Source organism: Barbus barbus, assembly GCF_936440315.1.
Source record: "Barbus barbus genome assembly, chromosome: 12".
Taxonomy (NCBI): Eukaryota; Metazoa; Chordata; class Actinopteri; order Cypriniformes; family Cyprinidae; genus Barbus; species Barbus barbus.
In genome coordinates, this window is record NC_136740.1 from 20,926,593 (window position 1) to 20,947,362 (window position 20,770).

General features: G+C 37.6%; 2 protein-coding genes across 3 annotated transcripts; one reads left to right on the top strand and one right to left on the bottom strand.

The window, feature by feature from the left end:
* Positions 1-802: 802 nt before the first annotated feature.
* On the top strand, positions 803-9,388 carry LOC306878259 (U4/U6 small nuclear ribonucleoprotein Prp31-like). Its single transcript, XM_079430493.1, has 14 exons — positions 803-1,043; positions 1,152-1,364; positions 1,480-1,540; positions 1,622-1,705; positions 1,815-1,912; positions 3,659-3,765; positions 6,152-6,321; positions 6,541-6,698; positions 6,791-6,880; positions 7,030-7,157; positions 7,851-7,923; positions 8,013-8,141; positions 8,611-8,709; positions 8,911-9,388. The coding sequence occupies exons 2-14, from the start codon at positions 1,152-1,154 to the stop codon at positions 9,028-9,030; spliced, it is 1,530 nt and encodes a 509-aa protein (XP_079286619.1). The 5' UTR covers positions 803-1,043; the 3' UTR covers positions 9,031-9,388.
* Positions 9,389-10,727: 1,339 nt separating this feature from the next.
* Positions 10,728-19,272, bottom strand: LOC306878258 (CCR4-NOT transcription complex subunit 3-like). Of its 2 annotated transcripts, none has more exons than XM_079430491.1 (18): positions 19,121-19,261; positions 18,447-18,507; positions 18,235-18,302; positions 18,055-18,129; positions 17,677-17,766; positions 17,357-17,485; positions 17,168-17,263; positions 16,755-16,974; positions 16,542-16,669; positions 16,320-16,370; positions 15,033-15,957; positions 14,388-14,493; positions 14,148-14,289; positions 13,891-13,990; positions 13,414-13,591; positions 13,153-13,285; positions 12,942-13,067; positions 10,728-12,130 (listed from the first exon to the last, which is right to left on the bottom strand). In XM_079430491.1, the coding sequence occupies exons 2-18, from the start codon at positions 18,469-18,471 to the stop codon at positions 12,032-12,034; spliced, it is 2,691 nt and encodes an 896-aa protein (XP_079286617.1). In that variant the 5' UTR covers positions 18,472-18,507; positions 19,121-19,261; the 3' UTR covers positions 10,728-12,031. The 2 variants fall into 2 exon arrangements, with proteins under 2 accessions (XP_079286617.1, XP_079286618.1); XM_079430492.1 differs by having other exon boundaries at positions 10,734-12,130; positions 16,755-16,968; positions 19,121-19,272.
* Positions 19,273-20,770: the final 1,498 nt, after the last annotated feature.

Below are 20,770 nucleotides of genomic sequence, written 5' to 3' on the forward strand. Positions count from 1 at the left end.
TATAATACTAATATAATACTAAACTAATCATATTAAACTGTTCTTATAGTCACAAGATGATATAACATAAGGTTGTTGTTGTTGGTTTTTTTTAAATAATGCATAATGCATTCATTATAATGCCTTAAAAATACCCTTATAATGTATTATAAATATGGGCGTTATCGAAAGTGTTACCAAAATTACAATGCCATGTAATTACATTACCTGCTTATGGTCTTCGGTATCCATAACTTGGGAGAGCCATTTTGTTGTATGTAGAAATAAACAAAGATATTGTCAGTCAGGCACATTACAGAGTGTAAGCTGTGTGTGGTATTAAGAAAACGTTGTACAAAAGCCACCAAGAAAATACACTTTTCACAGCTTGTAATACTTTTTACAAAACAAAACAAAAAAAAAGTACATCACGCTTACCTCTTCCACTCATCCACCGTGCCACCGCTGAAAGTCATCTTCTTCGTTTATTTGACGGATCGCAAAAAGATTTGCACACTACCGCTACCAGGAGTGTGAACAGATACTACAACCCACACATTAAGCAAACCAATCAAAATCTTCTGTTGGTTTGTACAGCCCACTTGCAGCTTAAGTCCCACCCACCTGCGGCTGGCCCGAGATTGAGGTCTCTGCAGAGTAAAAGAGGGCGTTTCTGAATTTGTGGGTGTTTTCAAACTGCTGGGAGTTTCTCAATCATACAAACAAAATGATCCCCCTTACCTAACCCCACCCCTAAACCTACCATCACTATGACGTCAGCCAATCAGGACACATGGTCTAAAAACGCCCCGATCTGGTAACTCCCATTACTTTGCTGCAGAGACCTATACTTGCGCTGGCTCCGACCTCCGTTTATACCCATCTCGTTTTTTCATGCACTCGTTCCTGAACACATTTCCCAGAAGCCTTTGCTGTAAAACATGTGACGCAATTAACTTGCGACTTCAGTGCGTTGTTCGGTGCTGTGCTTTAGTATTTAGTTGCATGTTGGCTGATATTGGTATCTTCTATTGAAGTGAGAAGAAAAGAGGCGCTACGGAAATGTAAGTTTAAGCTCATTTAACTACTCGAAGGGCTATTTTAAAAACCTCGTTGAGCAAATAAACGATGTTTTGATCTATTTCGCGTTTGTTTTCTCGCTCTGTTTGCAGATGTCTCTGGCAGACGAATTGCTTGCCGACTTGGAGGAGGCAGGAGAAGAAGAGGACGGACTGTATCCCAGTGGAGAAGGCGGTGAGAGTGATGGGGAACCCGGGGAGAATCAAGCCGATGGGGGTCTGGAGGACATACCGGAGGAGATGGAGGTGGATTACAGTGGGACCGAGAGTGTCACATCCATAGCAAAACTAAGACACAGCAAGCCAGTGAGTTTTTAACTTCATTCATTTGACGTTTATCTCTAAATGGATTCATATAAGTAACTTACCGTCTCTCTGAAACGTTACACTAACTTATTGCAAACATCTCGACTTCGTACAGTTTGCTGAAATCATGGATAAAATCGGTCATTATGTTGAAAATCAACGCAAAAATTCAGAAGGTCAGTAACATCCATCTCCTTTACGAACATTCTGGTAATGACAAATTTTCCATGTTTAACACATTTTTCCTCTTTCTTCAGTGTCTGGACCTGTTGAAGCAGACCCAGAGTACAGACTCATTGTCGCCGCCAACAATCTCACAGTAGAAATTGACAATGAACTTAGTGAGTTTAATATAAATTTTATATTATGCAAAATTTTTATAGTCAAATTTCAATATTTGTATCACTTATCAAGCACCATAACATAAATTCCTTTTTATTTCCTCCTCAGATATCATTCACAAGTTTGTTCGTGACAAATACTCCAAAAGGTTTCCTGAGCTGGAGTCTTTGGTGCCAAATGCACTAGACTATATCAGAACTGTTAAGGTATGAAAAAGCATATTTGATGGGCTGATCATTTTTGAGCATCCTATTCAGTGGTGTAGTGGTGCCTGAAGAAGTGGGTATACTCTCCCATCCCCCAAGGAAACGCCAACTAAACCTGTTGCCTTGACTTGCCTGTACATGCTACTATACCAGGGGTCTGCAACAGGGTTTGAAATTAACTTTTTCACTCACCATATTTTGCAAATACATTTTTAAGTTACCGGCCATTAACAACTTCTACTAGCCAAAAAACATCAGCAACATATATAAAGGTTTTATATGGGGCAGTTTTTTTTCTTATTCTTATTAAATGTGTCATCAACCTTTGTTTCATAAAAAAATCCAGTTAATATAATACGACACGAATAAAATGGAAGAAGCAGAAGTCAATAGCATTTATTTGAATTTACACAGTTTAATGATACTGAAATGTAACATGAATGCTTTTTCCAAAATTACAACTGCATAAATAATGCTATGTGTTTTAAAATTATTTTTTTTAATATACAAATATGTTGGGGAAAATACAGTAAGCTACTTTTAAATATAAAAGTAAACCGCCAGTAGGTGGCAGCAAGTGAGCCATTGAGTTATTTATTCAAATGATTTGATCAGATGACTAATTCATTCAAGAATGAAGCAAGTGCCTCTATGAATGGTTTATTGAATCAATGACTCAAATGATTAATTCAGTAAAGTGTGTTGCTCTGAGATGCGCAACTGTTCTGCTGTGATCTTTGTTTGGAACTTTTTTTTTTTTTGTTAGGTTAACCAAATCGAGTAGAAATGGTCAACATTGACTGTCTAAAATAAATTATACAGCACTTAACGTTAACTACTCATTTGAACTCTTGCATAAAATCAATGCCAAATTTGCAATTGTATTGGTTTTCAGGGGGAAAAATTAACTCTCGTGTTGCTTAATTAGGCATCATATGTTATACATAAAAAAACTGTCTTTTTACCGCAGTATGTTTCATCTTTGTGCAGTTATGTTAATTTGTTTTGATTTCTGAACAATATTCTCTCCTACCGGCTGCGCGAGCCTCACCTGGCGCGTTGTTTTAGGCTACTTTCAGTAGATTTTCTCTGTATTAGAGCTGTTTTGAACTTACTGTTTGAATCCATTCGTATACTAGATCATTGACTGAAACGTTAACAGGAGATCATCAGTTTAAGGAATTTCTGATCGTTAAAACCTTCTTTTCATTTTAAGATATTGTTTTCGTTATAATGTACCGATTCAAATTAGTCAATAATTAATTATTATTTTACCACTCTGCGGACCTCTCGCGCATGAACAGGCAGCATTTCTGTCTCTGTCGGCATTCTCTCGGGAGCGGGTGCGGGGGGCGGGCGCAACCATATTTCAAAGCAAACCGCGGCGCCACGGTCCTGACCGTCTTTACTAGGTGTTTTTAGAGAATATTAGCATTTATTCACATGCGACTGGATTAGCTATTCGTGTGGTGGACTGTCATGATTTTGGTTAATGCAGGAGTCAGGACACTATACTGAATGTTGCGCATCAGACGGGATTTAGAAGTGGGTATACGCAAAGCCAACTGATAAAGAAGTGGGTATACGCGTATACCTGCGTATACCCTCCACTACACCACTGATCCTATTCATGCAAAATTTTGGTGTCACATGATTTACATCCTCTAATCAGTTTTGTGTTAATGAAGCTTAAACATAAATTCTCATGTGTGTTTTATCTACAATAATCTGTTTGTGTGTCTTCAGGAGCTGGGCAACAGTCTAGAGAAATGCAAAAATAATGAGACCCTCCAGCAGATCCTGACTAATGCTACTATCATGGTGGTCAGTGTTACAGCCTCAACCACACAAGGGTGAGTGAGCAGATATATTTGGTATGATTACAGGAAGAGAACCTTGTTTTTTAATAAACGCTTCTGTTTGGAGCCAGTAGGATTTTTGTTTTTGAAATGAGTTTTATTCAACAAGAATATATTCAGTTGATCAAAAGTTACTGTGAGGACTTTTACATTGTTCCAAAAGATTCAAATGCAAATAAATGCTGTTTTCGAACTTTCTATCCATCAAAGAATCATAAAAGAAAAAATGAACCATATTAAAAGGAAGTCGTGGCCTAATGGTTAGAGAGTCGGACTCGTAATCCAAAGGTTGCGGGTTCGAGTCTCAGGCCGGCAGGGATTGTAGGTAGGGGGAGTGAATGTCCAGCACTCTCTCCACCCTCAATACCACGACTGAGGTGCCCTTGAGCAAGGCACCGAACCCCCAACTGCTCCCCGGGCGCCGCAGCATAAATGGCTGCCCACTGCTCCGGGTGTGTGTTCACGGTGTGTGTGTGCATGTTGGATGGATTAAATGCAGAGCACGAATTCCAAGTATGGGTCACTTCACTTCACTTAAACAGCACAACTGTTTTCAACATGATGTTATTTACAGGTGCATCTAAAAAAATTAGAATATCGTGAATAAGTTCATTTTTTCTTGTAACATTTCAAAAAGTGAAACTTTCATATATTTTAGATTCATTACATGTAAATTAAAACATTTCAAAAGTTTACTTTTTTTTTATTTTGATTAAAGCTTACAGCTCATGAAAGTCAAAAATTTGTATATCTAAATATTAGAATATTTACATATGAGTTTCAATTAATGACCATCCCTACAGTATAAATTTCGGGTATCTCTTGTTCTTTGAAACCACAATAATGGAGAAGACTGCTGACTTGGCAATGATCCAGAAGACGAACATTGACACTCTCCACAAAGAGGGTAAGTCACAGAGGGTCGTTACTGAAAGGTGTGCATGTTTACAGAGTGCTGTATCAAAGCATATTAAATGCAAAGTTGACTGGAAGGAAGAATTTGGGTAGGAAAAGGTGCACAAGCAACAAGGATGACCACAAGCTTGAGAATACTGTCAAGCAAAGCTGATTCAAACACTTGGGAGAGCTTCACAAGGAGTGGACTGAAGCTGGAGTCAGTGCATCAAGAGTCACCACGCTCAGACGTCTTCAGGAAAAGGGCTACCAAGCCACTTCTGAACCAGAGAAAACGTCAGAAGCGTCTTACCTGGACTGTGGAGAAAAAGAACTGGACTGTTGCCCAGTGGTCCAAAGTCCTCTTTTCAGATGAAAGTAAATTTTGCATTTCATTTGGAAATCAAGGTCCCAGAGTCTGGAGGAAGAGTGGAGAGGCACAGAATCCATGTTGCTTGAAGTCCAGTGTGAAGTTTCCACAGTCAGTGATGATTTGGGCTGCCATGTCATCTGCTGGTGTTGGTCCACTGTGTTTTCTGAAGTCCACAGTCAACGCAGCCATCTACCAGGAAATTTTAGAGCACTTCATGCTTCCTTCTGCTGACAAGCTTTATGGAGATGCTGATTTCATTTTCCAGCAGGATATGGCACCTGCCCGCACTGCCAAAGGTACCAAAAGCTGATTCCGTGACCATGGTGTTACTGTGCTTGATTGGCCAGCAAACTCGCCTGACCTGAACCCCGTAGAGAATCTATGGGGTATTGTCAAGAGGAAGATGAGAGACACCAGACCCAACAATGCAGATGACCTGAAGGCTGCTATCAAAGCAACCTGGGCTTCCGTTACACCTGAGCAGTGCCACAGGCTGATTGCCTCCATGCCACGCCGCATTGATGCAGTAATTCATGCAAAAGGAGGCCCAACCAAGTATTGAGTACATATACAGTAAATGAACATACTTTTCAGAAGCCTGACATTTCTTTTTAAAATATATTTTTTGTATTGATCTTATGTAATATTCTAATTTTCTGAGACACTGAATTTTGGGTTTTCATTATCTGTAAGCTATAATCATCAAAATTTCAAGAAATAAAGGCTTGAAATATTTCACTCTGTGTAATGAATCTATATATTATATATGGGTTTCACTTTCTCAAATGAGTGACAAAAAATATTGACCTTTTTCATGGTATTCTAGTTTTTTGAGATGTACCTGTAAACAACAAATCAGAATATTAGAATTATTTCTCAAGGATCATGGGACGCTGAAGACAGCTGAAAATTGAGCCTTGCTATCACAAGAATAAATTCCATTTTTAAATATTTTCAAATAGAAAATTATTTCACAATATTACTATAGTTTTGATCAAATAAATGCAACCTAGGAGAGGATCAGAGAAATATTTCAAAAACTCTTACCAGCCCCAAACTTTCCAACTGCACTGAAATTTAGCTATTTTTTATTAAATGACTGTATTTTTGCAGAACAATGCTTGGTGATGATGAACTTCAGCGATTGGAGGAGGCATGTGACATGGCCCTTGAGCTCAACCAATCAAAGCACAGGATCTATGAATATGTGGAATCCAGGATGTCTTTTATTGCTCCAAATCTTTCAATTATTGTTGGAGCTTCAACTGCTGCCAAAATTATGGGTGAGAGAAATACTGCTGAATTAAAAGGATCGTTAGTTACCCAAAAATTACAATTCCGTTATTTACATGTTCCAAACCCACATGACTTTCTTCTTTGGGACACAAAAGGTAAAAAAAAAATATTGGGGGGAAATATTGACTTATAGGCCTACTTGATCACAATAAGATGTGGTCCTACTGTAAAAATCCCTTCCAATGACAACATAACCTTGATTTCAGGTGTTGCTGGTGGTCTGACTAACCTGTCCAAGATGCCTGCGTGTAATCTGATGTTGCTGGGATCTCAGCGGAGGACACTGTCTGGATTCAGCAGCACATCCCTGTTGCCCCACACAGGCTACATCTACCACTGTGACGTAGTGCAGTCTCTACCTCCAGTGAGCATCAACCTTTTTGCTTTTGCTTACTTTTCATTGCTTGTATTTGATCATTTTTATTCAGAATATCATCAATTTTTCTTTGTTTCCAGGATCTGAGGAGAAAAGCAGCTCGTCTGGTTGCAGCTAAATGCACTCTGGCTGCCCGTGTGGACAGTTTTCATGAGAGCGCGGTTGGCAAGGTCAGCAGTGTCATCATGGTCTACACTGTTCAGTTTAGAGTTTACTCACTTCATATGATAATTAAAGCGAGACCGTATTTGCTGCTAAAAATCTTTAGAAGTGCTATGCTACTATGTCTTGATTAACTTGTTTATTTGTTTATACACAGGTTGGCTATGACTTGAAGGAAGAGATTGAGCGAAAGTTTGATAAATGGCAGGAGCCCCCACCAGTCAAGCAGGTGAAGCCTCTTCCAGCTCCCCTAGATGGACAGAGGAAGAAGAGAGGAGGAAGAAGGTGAGGGTCAAAAGGGGTGGGAATGATGGTGTCCTTATGAATCTAATGAAGCATGCCAAGAACTTTCATTCCATGAATCATTTCATAATATTTTGTGTAAAAGAAAGTTTTTCAAAGGGTTTGAGAAAAATTGAAAGGTGAAGTGCATTTGTTTTTTAAATTATATATTGTATCGTTTTATGTTGTATTATGTTCATTTATTCTTAAATATGCTGTTAACATGGTGTTTGTGAGAGAACTACATTTTATATTTAATCTAAAAGAAACTGGGGAAAAAAATCATTAACTATTCTTGACAAGCAAAAATAAAAAAAGGGAAGTACAAAAATATGTTTTGCTTGCATTACATTATTCATTCTTAAGACTACTTGACAATATTTCATAATTGTTATTTCAGTTTTTGCATTGGGATGTTTTTCTTGCAAATGAAGCAAAATAAATTTGGAAGGGGAAAAGTACACAATATTATTTTTTATTTTTTAATAAGTATTACCTAAAAAAATAAAAACAAAAATATAGAAACAGTAGAAACAATTTTCACTCAGAAATTGGTAGTAAATTTCACAAAGAATTGTCAAGTGAAACACTGAATTAAACACGAATAAACATGACATTTTGAAGTGGAAAGACTGAAATAGTATTTTCTTCTAAACTTTTTTTTTACATTGCATGAACCTGCCTTTTTTCTCTCAGGTATCGTAAGATGAAAGAGAGGCTGGGTCTGACAGAAATCAGGAAACATGCCAACAGAATGACATTTGCAGAGGTTAGTAGACCTCTGTCAGTATTGCTCCATTAGCATGCTTTGTTGTAAAATTCTTTGGATTATAAACGTTCTGTCTTTCTCCTTGTAAGATTGAAGATGATGCTTATCAGGAGGATCTGGGCTTCAGTCTCGGTCAGCTGGGAAAGTCTGGCAGCGGCAGGGTCAGACAAGCTCAGGTCAACGACTCCACCAAGGCCAGAATATCCAAATCCTTACAGGTATACTAGCTTACAATAGCATTAGTTACAGAATTGTAAGAGAAAATTTAGTTTATTCTAAGTTAAATGTCTTATTTATACAATACCATTCAACAGTAAAATTCTGGAATATTATAACTTAAAATAACTTAAAACTTAAAATAATAAAAATAACTGCTTTCTATTTTGTTATAGAAAATGTAATTTATTCCTGTGATGGTAAAGCTGAATTTTCTAATATGAAATCATTCTAATATGCTGATTTCTGGAAACCTTGTTGCTTTTTTTTTTGTATTCTTTGAATGGAAACTAAACAGGAACATAATTAATTTGAAATAAAACTTTTCCGTTTAAAAAACCCCCCAAACAATTCTTTAAAAACTGACCCTAAACTTTTTAACGGTAGTGTAGATTTGGATAATATAATTAATGGTTCGTTGGTATTTAATGAGCATTTCCATATGGACTCATGAATGTTTTGTTATTGCAGCGGACACTGCAGAAGCAGAGCATGACGTATGGTGGCAAGTCCACTGTCAGAGACCGATCATCTGGAACCAGCTCCAGCGTGGCTTTCACTCCTTTACAGGTACACAAACTCTTATTTAAAATTGATTATTTTTGCTGTTTTTTCCTGCCTCTAGGGTGCATATGTTGCAGCCTTCACGTTCAAATTGTTTTCGCACATTCAAGTGCAATTGCTTTGTTTGGTTCCCTTACTAAAACACTGACAGACAGCTGTGTTTGATTTTGTAAGTTAACAGTCTGTACACTGTCTGCTCTCTGTCAGGGACTGGAGATTGTAAACCCACAGGCTGCAGAGAAGAAGGTGGCTGAAGCCAATCAGAAATATTTCTCCAACATGGCCGAGTTCCTCAAGGTCAAGCGCGAGAAGGATGATAAAGTGTGAGGCGGTGTGTCAGACGAAGGAAACCATATACACTGACAGCCATGGTCGGATTCACACTTCAACTGTTAATTTATACTCTGTCACACACCCACTCAGACAGACTTGTGTGGGAATGGTAATATTATGAGGACAGCACAAGGACACATGCCTGGAGATTCTCTTTCTGTTCTGAGGAGATGAAGAGGGAGAGCAACATATTCAAGATTTTGGTTTTTCATTTTTATCTTTTTAAATGTATACTAAGTAATTGTGTGTTGTCTGTATGTATAACAAAGAACGGTAAATGCAAGTTGTTTTTTTTCAATTTCAACTACTTTGGACATTACTTTGATTGAATAAAGTTGCTTATCTAGTTGTACACATTGTCTCCAGTCCTTTTTCATGTGTGATGCATTTTTTGTCCCTAAGGAGACTAATGTTACACTCAAAATGGACTGAAATGGCTCCCATAGATTTAATTTAGTTTAGATTGGTAGGCATGTTTGCATGAAATGTTTCTGAATATACAAGCCTTTCATTCACTGACTGTCCTCCTATCAGAGACGCACTGTTATCACTATTTTGAAATGCTGTTATGAATTAAATATCTTAAAACTTCATATGCGGAATTAAAGGCTAAATGTCAAAAAGGTTTGTGAAATTCATTTTGAATGTTCAAATTATTTTCTGGTTGTCACCAGTATTGCTTTCCACTCTTTTTATTGTAGGATGGATTGTGGCAATACATTTTTGTACAAAGGAGTTTTAAGCAACAAAATGTTTATATGTATTTTAAAGTCACTTTTATCCTGTCAATCCTGTTATGCCATATTTCATGGTTATGTAATACATTTTATTGAATTATGTGACATTTTCACAGCGTCAGCTCTTACATGATGACCAAGGATCACCATATATATATATATATTTTTTTTTTTACTAGAAGTACATTACAGATAAGTTGACTGAAAGTGGTACACCACTAATTTAAAAATAAAAATAATGATCAAAACATGATCGTTTTAATATGCTTATTATACACCTCTTGTTAGTCAATTGCAGAATAGTCTATTATTATATGTCAGTAGTATGCTGACTAAATAGTATGTTTGACTCTTGCCTCTGGTAATGTTTGTACAGCATTCTCACATGATAAAATATGAAACGTATTATTTGGTAAGAAGGTGTGCAGTAAATGGGGTAATGAAAAGTTAGACAATTGTTTGCTTAAAGTCTGGTTGCAATTGTATTTTGTCATTTGTATTGGTTTTATGTATGTGACCCTGGACCACAAAACCAGTCATAACGGTCAATTTTCTGAAATTGAGATTTATACATCATCTGAAAGCTGAATAAATAGTTTATGATAGGCCATATTTGGCTGAGATACAACTATTTGAAAATCTGGAATCTTTAAATCTGTCCAAATGAAGTCCTTAGCAATGCATATTACTAATCAAAAATTAAGTTTTAATATATTTATGGTAGGAAATTTACAAAAATATATTCATAGAACATGATCTTTACTTAACATCCTAATGATTTTTGGCATAAAAGAAAAATCAATAATTTTGTCCCATTCAGTGTATTTTTGGCTATTGCTACAAATACACCCCAGCGACTTAAGACTGGTTTTGTGGTCCAGGGTCACATATATGTATACACACACACACACACACTGTATATATGGTCTAGTATATGGAGACAACAAGAACACTGACATTGCATCACAAAAGTATTTTATTGAAATTTTACAACTCTGTTTTTTGTTTCCTCTCAACCTACGAAGCGACATCACAATCGCAAGCTGTCCTGTCCATGTCAAAAAAGGCAAGGATGATGGTGTTTATTACTGGAGAGAAATAGACAAATGCAATCAGCTGCCATGTGCATCAAAAATACTTTGTCCCATCACATTTATATAATTTTGTGTGTTGGTCGAGTCCGTCGTTCTCCCCAAACAATAGAGGAAACTGAAATGAATGGAAACTCAAATGAATGGAAACTCACATGGGATCGTGTCACAATGTGGGGTGTTTGGAAAAGCTTTGCCTAATAAATGGAGTAACAGAACAATGATATTTTGTTTTTATTTAAGGAAACTGTCCAGCAGAGAATGTGAGAATCATTTTGAGATGTGACGTCTAAAATAACTGAGGAAAGTTCGGGGAAGGCTTTTGTTGTACTTTACATGCAAACTTCCACACAACAAAAATATTCAGCCATGGACAACCTAAAGGACACTGAAAGAAAGAAAAATAAGGGTTTTAACTTGTACATATTTTAATCTTTGTCTTTTTATTAGATATTTTTGAAGGGAGATCACTCATGCCATGTTTAACAGACATAATCACACGCCACTTCGAAGGCTGACAACTTCAACCCACCTTGCTTGTGAACATATGTAAGATAGATGCTACAGAACATTACCCCATCAACGCCAACTTTTTTTGTGGTGTAGCAAAACCACATTTAGGTCATGATAAAGGTAGGGAGGTCGAGAGGAATTCAATTGCATAGCAATTTAATGGTCGACACGTTATCTCGCAAGGCAAAGTCACAGTGCCTAAACACTCCCAGAGGGACTCGATGAACTAAGGACAACCAATCAATGCATTAGACTTGGGATCTCGCACAGTGCCGGTACATCATAGTCAGTATATGTCATCTAAGAGGATAAGACTCGCTAATGCAGCACTCCACCAAACACAAACTACGAGCAAAATGTTTTGTTTGTGGCCGAACCAAATTGTTTCCTTTAATTTCTGTCATTTGACTAGATGGGGTTTTCAGTTAGAACAGAAATGAAGGGGATACAGACTCAATGTTGAAGGAGGTTCAAATGTTTGCATGTAAACAGGCACTCGACCCCCAGCTCTCTCTCACTCTCTCTCTCTTTTAAAGAAAAAGGCCAACATCACATCCAACTTTAACCACGACATGGAGTTCATCTCGGAATGTCAACAGCAGCGTTTTCTCTGTCGTAGCGATCGCTCTCTCTCCCCGTCTCTTCCTCCGTCAGTCACTGCAGGTCTCTGTCCTCCAGGTATCTGTACTCAAACGTAAATCCTTCCTTTTTTCTCTGGCCCCACTTTTCATAGTCAAAGTAAATGTAAGTGCCCTACAGACAGAAAAAGAAAAGCAATTTCAAGCATATTATTATTAATGCATTACATCTCATAAACTATTGTTCTTAAAATGCAACGTAGTTTTATTGTATATTATGTACATACACACGTTTATTTGTATTATATTTATATTTTTAAACTGTCGAAAAATTATAGAAATACATTAAGAAATTACTTTTATTTAGCAAGGATTCATTAACTTGATCAAAAGTGACAGTAAAAGATTTATATTGCAAATAAATACTGCTCTTGTAACTTTTAATTTATTAAAGTTGCTTAAACAAAATTATCAAAGATATTGCTAAAACAACAACTGTTTTCAACATAAGAAATGTTTCTTGAGCAGCATACTGAAGACTGGTTACTGAAAATTCAGCTTTGCCAAAGTAGTGAATTACATTTTAAAACATAAAACGGTAAACTGTATAATATTTTACAATATTAGTCTTGTTGTATTTTTATCATCAAATAAATGCACTCTTGGTCCACATAAGAGACTTCTTTCAGAAATGTCACAATTTTGAATGGTAGCATATGAAACAGAGTTAAAATGTGAACTTAAGTAATACTTATAAAAAGTTATGAAATGTGAACTTTTTAAATTCAGCATAATAAAAATTCATCAAAACTTGTAGTCTTAATTTTTGTAATATACACACATTTATTTATTAACAACTGACTACTTTTATTATTGACTACTTTTAACTAGTATTGTTATGGCTCTACATAAAAAATTAGAAAATGAAACTCAGTTTACCATTTTTATTTTCAGCAGTGAGCATGAGAACAGTGCTGGGTTTGTACCTGTTCAAACTCATCAGTGATGGTCTTGGGCTCCTCGTGTCGTTGGAACCACATCATGTATTTGGTGTGGAACCGCCACGATTGCTTCTTCAGTGCTTTAGCCGACAGGTACTGTGCCTTTGTGCCCTGAGACAAAATGCCAACCAAGAGAAAAAGTTGGAAGACTGCAACACCCAACAGATGGGCTTATTTAAAAGCAACAAACACAGACCTCCAGGTAGTAGAAAATGAAGAAGAGCGTTTCAGTGGACAATCTCTGGTAGAACTCTATAGAGTCTGAATGATGTGGGGGCACCTGGTGGTGGAATGGCGGTGTAGGACAGGGGTTTCTCATCAGGTACTGCCTAAAACCGGACCAAAAAAAAAACAGACTTGCGTCATATTAGGCCCACATCTTCAGCTTGGGGGTCAGCTGCTTGCTTTTGAATGTCTTGTTTTAATCTGCGTTTAGACTAGAGAGCATATTGTGTACCTGATTCTCTCTGAATCGGACGGGTGGGGCATGTGTGTCCATGCTGACTCCTGCATTGCCTGTTGGTAAAGCTGCTCTTTAGTGAGAGGGGTGGGGCCTAACGGACACGCCCCTAAAGATGGCGGAAGGTTGACCTCTGAAACAGCAGGCTGAGGAGCCGTTGTGGGTCCAGGTGGGGCTGAGAACAGATTTAAAAGAAAGAAATTTTTAATGTTTGTGATGATTATACCAGCTCTGTACCTTATGTAACATCTAATCTGGCACACCAAACTGCAGTCTAGCTGTTAGACAGGGTGTGCTGCGTGTGGTTGAGTCATTTTAATCATAAGCTTGAAGGATACTGAGGCGTGACAGTTGACTGCACTACAAACAACCATGCATGTCAGTTAAATAGGTGCTGAAATGAGCTGTTTTAACTACTATTTCCCATGATTAGTTCAGTGAACTCTGTATTAAACAGGTCAGCATGTAAGGTACCTCGATCTGGTAGGTGTAGTGATGAAATCTCTCCATCCAGTGTCAATCCCAGTGCCGCCCGTTCTGCCATAGCTTTCAAAGAGCTTGGTGGTTCAGGAGCCTGCAAGAGATCAAATGGAATTACATAAGAAACAGCACAATTTAAATCTACAGGAAACCGATTTCATTGTATTCGATGGGAGTGACTTGAGAAATTTGTGTGTGAATTCTGTGCCACTGGCAAACTGAATCTAGTCTAGCCAGGATGAAAAACACACCTTGATGGCTTCTGTGTTGAGTGTGTAGGAGTGTGGGCCATTTAGCAGACTCCCACCACCAGGTGTGCTGTCAGTGAAAGCAGGTGATGGGGAGGAGGGGGGCAGAGTGATAGAACTCAATAAACTGGGGCCATTATCCAGACTACAATACAGAGGAAGTTTGGAGAGAGAAAGACGGCGACAATTAATCAATCATATTACTATTAGATTAGCTACAACTCAAAGAATGCAGATACTCACGTTTGACTGGTTGATGAGCTTGAGGATGAGGAATGGCTGTTTTGTGATTGGCTGGCACTGCTGAGCAAGGAGTCTGGTGTGGTGTCCGCAACCACAGCACTGTAACCTGTATGGAGAAAAATAAGAATACATTTTTATTTTTTTAAATATTGAAAGAGATAAAATAAAACATCAAAAAGATAAATAACAACACAACAGTATTAGTAATAATTGTTATAAAAAAAACTACAAAAATAATATTTATGCAAAAGCAATAATTTAAAATGGTCATACATTTAAAAAAATTAAATAAAAATGTAAAGATGAATTACTACTAATAATTATTATTCATATAAATAAAATGCTAAAAATAACAACAATTAAAAAGCGATTAAAAAGAACAACAAAAAAACAATTAAAATTTAAATATCAAAATATAGTTCAAATAATAATAATAATAATAATAACAACAACAACAATAACCATATAAGAAACCTTAAAAACATAAATATTGAAAAACAAGATTTATAATAATAATTAAGAGATGAAGGAGACAGCTGGAAAATACAGCCATTATCTCCAGCTAAACATTTATTCCTACACATAAAATCAAAAATAAAAATGTGAAATTTGTAAATACAGTGAATAATTAACGGCCAGACTCACTGGTTGCTCCATTTTGTTTGAGGCCGCTAGGGGGTCTTGCAGGCGCTACGTTCGTCCCCACTCCTGCACTCGCCACAGAACTGCTTCCATTTCCCCCCAATCCGCTCTCTCCAGTTCCTCCTCCAGGTGTTGTGACTACATGGCTTACAGGTATCTGTGCAGACCCCTGGAGAGCCATCTGCCCCTGTACCAAGTTTAGAATTCCTCCGGCTAGGGCACTGTGACTCGAACTGGACCCTAGCAAGCCCATACCAACCCCTGTACCCGTACCATTACTGGTCGCGCCTGTGTTTGCTCCCCCTGCACCTGCACTCGGTAAAGATATGCCAGAACTTATACTGCCACTCCCCACCGGACCACTGGAGACACTACCTGTTGTTCCGCCTGCAGCCGCCTGGGCGTAGGGGGCAGGGGTAGAGCCTGAGAGAAGCCCTGCCATGGTGTTGAGAGAACTGGACAAGTCGGTCAAGCCCAGACCTGACATCTGAGCCCCACTACTGCTGCTGGTCACCGTCACGCCCCCTTTCCCCAGGCCCAAACCCAAACCCAGTCTAGAGCCCTCAACCCCAGGAACAGATGAAGCCTGGGACTGGGAATTGGAAGTAACTGGGCCAGGTGTGCTGGAACTAGGCAGAGAGGAAGTAGTGGAGACAGGAAGCGTGGGGTGGCTAGGTGGACTAGGTGTGTTGTTGGAGGGAACGGATGTCGAGGAGAGTTTGACCTGTGCTTGCTGTTGAGACTGAGGAGCATGCTGCTGCACTGCGCTGCTAAAGCTTCCCAGCAGGTTGCTGCTGCCCCCAGAGACCGCTGTGCAGCCACCGACAACAGTAGCCATAGAAACCAGCGAGGAGGAGGAGGAGGAGGAGCCTGAGGAGGCGGATGAGGAGAAGGATGAAAGAGATGGGTTCCCGTTCTTCACAGGAGACTGATCGGAGCAAGAAAGCCATGAGGTTAGAAACACAAATATCACTTTTCATTAAGAATACATGTCATTTTTGGGTGAACAATCCCTTTAAAAATCACATTTCTGTCAACACAAAGTATAAATTCAGAAGATTGTGCTGGTTATTCTGCTCCACATAATTATAATAGACATTTCAAGCTTCAAAAGAGACACAAAAGCAACATAAAAGTGATCCATACAACTTGTGTGCATCACTGCATATTATATCAAGTCTACTGAAGCCATACAAGTACTTTTATAGTGCTTCTGCACTGTAATAAAGCCATACAAGTTAAAAACAACAATGTGAGTGTATAAACCTATAACTGGTAATGAGGTCTCACCTGACTGACTTCACTGTCTGTCGATCGACCTCTCTTATCCTCAGAAATCTCCTGAGCAATACATAGTCACACATAACATATAGTAAGACAATCAATTCTGTGACTAAAAGTCAATAAAAGACCAGAGAAGAGCATGATTTGAGTATCTGAGTGATTATAAATGATGGAGATGCTCTGCAGACTAGACTGAGACAAGAGGAAGAATGAAAGAAAGTGGATTACCGTTGTGCCTGTGGCAGGAGATGGAGGGATGGGGGAAGAGGAAGTGGTGGAGGTCGGTGTGCTGCAGGACTGAAGGAACATCTCATCTTCAATTTGGCCCTGAGGAGACGTCGCCATCAAAGTTGTCGCTAGTGAGAAAGAGGTATTTATAAATGTCACCTATCTTGACAATATACGTCAACAACAACATTCATCCCAAACACACGGACTTACGTATTTCCTCCAAGTCCAGATCATCGTAGAGGAACTCATTCTCTTCAAAGTCTGGGTCTTGCGAAGAGTCAATGTAATACTCCACATCATCTTTGATCTTATGGATAGCATCGACCTGGATCGAATCGTTATCCAACATCCTCAAGATGGTCTCTAACATAAGAATGTGGTACCGGTGTCTTTCGATTAACCTCTTTAGTTCTTCAATCCGATCCTGCTTCTGAAGACAAACACAATAAACACCTTTCTGTAGATCAGAATGGAATGAAAACAAGTTGAGGTTTCTAACAGTGAGCGTTCACATAATAGTGCAAGCATAAAAAAGGAGGACTTAAAAAAAAGACCTAATTTATAAAAAAACAGGAAAGTGGTGGAACGAAAGGAGGGAGAAATGGAAAAAGTGAAATTTTGACCTCCTTGTCTCCTTTCTTTTTCCGTGTTTGGACAGAGAGGGACTCAACTTCACTTTCAAACTGGTCCACCTGCATGTTCAAAGTGTCTATTGTGTTCTGCAAGAGAGAGAAATCATGTCATTACTGCACTATTTGTATCCTGTTCAAAGTTTTTCTACCCCCCACTGTTATCCATGAGCCCTCTTGTACCGTGAGCCACTGTTCCATTTCCTCCTTCTCTTTCTGTGCTGGGTCTACTTTCTGAGCCAAGCCCAGCCCCTCTTTAGAGTAGGCCTTTGTCTTGGTTTCTCTTTCAACCACCTTAAATCGCTCCATTTGCTGAGGAGAAAGTGACAAAGATTCAGGTTAAGGGGTACAAGCTTGACAGATCAAGCGTGGGAAGCGCATCTAAGAATTCATGAGGCAAAATGTAAACGTTTTGCCAATGCACTGATATTTCTAGCAAAAGTACAAAAGAATTTTGCAAACTGACATGAGTGTTGAAGTAAAATAGCCTTAAGGAATGGTACCGTTTCAATAAGCTTCCGGTTCTCCACTAGCTGCCGTTTGTCTTTGATCTCATTGGATGCCACCCATGTCTTAATCTGGTCTCGTAGCCGCTAAGAAGAATAACAGGTGAGAACAATTATACTGATTGAGAACACATATTTTTCCCATGGTTCTTAAAAAAAAAAAAAAAAAAAAAAAAAAAAAGTGTACAATAATTAATTCTATGCAACAGCTAGTTTCGTTCCTCTAAACTGATTGCCCAAGAAGTGTACCGAGAGTGCAAATACCAAGTCCAACAGCAAGAAATGCTTCTGTGCTTGTATTATTCCACTTATCCATGTTCCCACAACTGCAATAAGCCTTTAAATAAGCTAAACGTCAAATCAGCACATCCTTACCTGGAGCTTTTTAATTTCTTTCTTGAGATCAGCCTCATATTTTTCCTTCTGATTGGCATTGGCTGCATTGTGAAGCTGAGAATGAAATAGCTTATTAAAATACAACATCTAACAACAGTGCACGATTTATTTAGTTCCTATTTGCACCATGCATTGGTTCTTGAGGTGTTAACGTCCCACCTTTTTCCAAATGTCTTCAAACTGTTCGACGCCTTCAGCGACTTTTTTCAAACATCGATCTATTTCACCTGGTTGTGTAAAGCATATGATTATGCACAAGTCATAAGATCATATAATGATTCAGAAAACCTCTGCACAGAAACTACTGTGTACAAGCAATTGCGGCAGGGGAGAGCAGCGAAGATAACATTTTCTATATCATAATATCTTACCTTGTAGTTTTCTCTTATCAGCCATGGCTTCGCTATGATACTGTCTTCATACCTTCTGTCACTGCAAGCACATCAGAGAGACTGTTAACTCGCACAGTATTCAGTGTGAGGCAGATGGTAAGTGTTTCTACTGCTGTTGACAGACAGATCTCATCTCAATAGAAAAGGCTGATATCAAACACCCTGCTCGATTAAGGTTACTTTATTTGTCTGAGCAAAGAAAACGGTTAATAACTTAGTTATATTTAACTCGAGTTCTTTCCAGATCACCAAATAAACGCAACTGTCGCCTTTGCAATCCCCTTAAATATGAGAAATTATGAAGAATTTTAATGACAGCGCGCCTTGATCGTTTATTTCACTTATACGGTAACGCCAACACAACCAGTGTGTTTACGCAGCCTCTGATCACTGAGCACTAGCCACCAAGATGCTAACGAGTAAGATCAGCAGCATTTCATCACCATATCTCATATGCACTGATAATATGTCACACTGGCAGTTTATATATAGACGGAATACTGTATATTTCTGCAGTTATCATGGATTAAGCTGTTGTTGTTGTGATGTCGAGCAGCGCTGACGGCTAACGCTCTGCTAGCACACACACATAGTTTTTCCAACAGGTTTGGGGGATTTTAAACTCTCAAATTGAATGCACAGTCGTCCTATACCTTTTTCAAAAGTGTGTAATATTCGTCAGTATCTCTATGTGACAGCCACGACCAAAATATCCGCCAATTCCTTATTTCAAATTTGGTAATGTTTTCAGCTCGTCAATCCCCCTTCTGTCCAGTACATTAAAGATGGACGGCAGGCTCCGCCCACCGCTCGCTGCTGAAGTCCCGCCTCTCGTCTTTTTCTCCTTCTTATGATTCATTAAAAATGTCTGTCAATCATTTCTCAAATTGTGACCATTTCCGCTGGACCGCTGATCCCATTGGATGAAATATTGGGTGAAAGGTTATATTTACGGAAAAAGACCGTTTGACTTCTCTTAGGGCCTAATATAATTTTTCTTTATTTGTAACAACTGCACTAGTTTGTATTGAAAAATTTCATAATTGGAAAAAATTAGTTGTTGTTGTTTTTTTTGATTGAGAGTCGGTTGAGGGTGTAATAATGATGGAATTTTATTTGATTGGATTTTTATTTCACATTTTATTTCTAGGTACAAAATAGCAATAGCAGAAAAAATAATGATTTAGATATAGGGACTATTCCTATGGGGATATATATTTTATAACTATTATTATAATAATAATACATAATAAGCATAACAGTCACAATCAATTTACCACTTATTTGTCTTCCTGGACTATATGATAAAATTAGAAATAATTATAATTATAAAAACTGAAAATGTTATTTCCCCCTCCATCATTTCTTATCGGAACAATCTATTTAATAGCATAAGGTGGAACCAATTTACCATTTTCTAAACAGATATGAGTACAATAGATTTATAGTTTTAATTTCATTAGTCAGATACTTAACCTACATATTTATGTATAAGGTTCTCTTTGTGAAACCTTGAATCACTTTAGCTGCATTTAAATAAACTTAGTTGGAAGTTAGTCAACTAAATTTGTTTATTTAAATGTAGCTAAAATAACCACTTACCTTAAAATTTTTTGTAAATTCAATGAATTATTTTTTTTCCAGTGTAGTTTGATTTTTACCAATTAACTCAATCTTTAGAAAAGTATTAACGTCTTGATTGTTTTTACATACATAAATTATATTTTCAATTATGATGAACGTTATATTAAACATTTAATTTAATTTCATTCCACATCTCCAGATGCGGATATACAAAGTGTAAGCCTCTTTTCACAGCTTCATTATAAAAGAAATAAAACATTATACAAAATATATAGAATTCTGTTAATAAAACATGATCAAAAATATTCTACCCTTAACGTTTTCAGTCTTTTCTATGGCTTATTTAACCTTTGTCAAATTTTTTATATCTGTGCGATAGCTTCAGTATTGTGCATAATTTGACTGAATATAACTAAACACTAACTGTAAGTTACTGTATATTTAAAATAAATGAATGTTAAATATCTCTCTCACCAATAATCAAATATAATATAAATAAATCTATAAATGTAGCAAATAAGCTCTTCAGAAGACAGTACTATATCTAATATAATATAATATAATATAATATAATATAATATAATATAATATAATATAATAAAGCGTGTTTTATCGCCAAGATATGGGCTGGCCAGACGGATGTTGTTTCCTGATTGGACGTGTATCACGTCAATCATCCTCTAGGCTCCGCCCACCGAGTCAATAGACTTCCTGAAAAC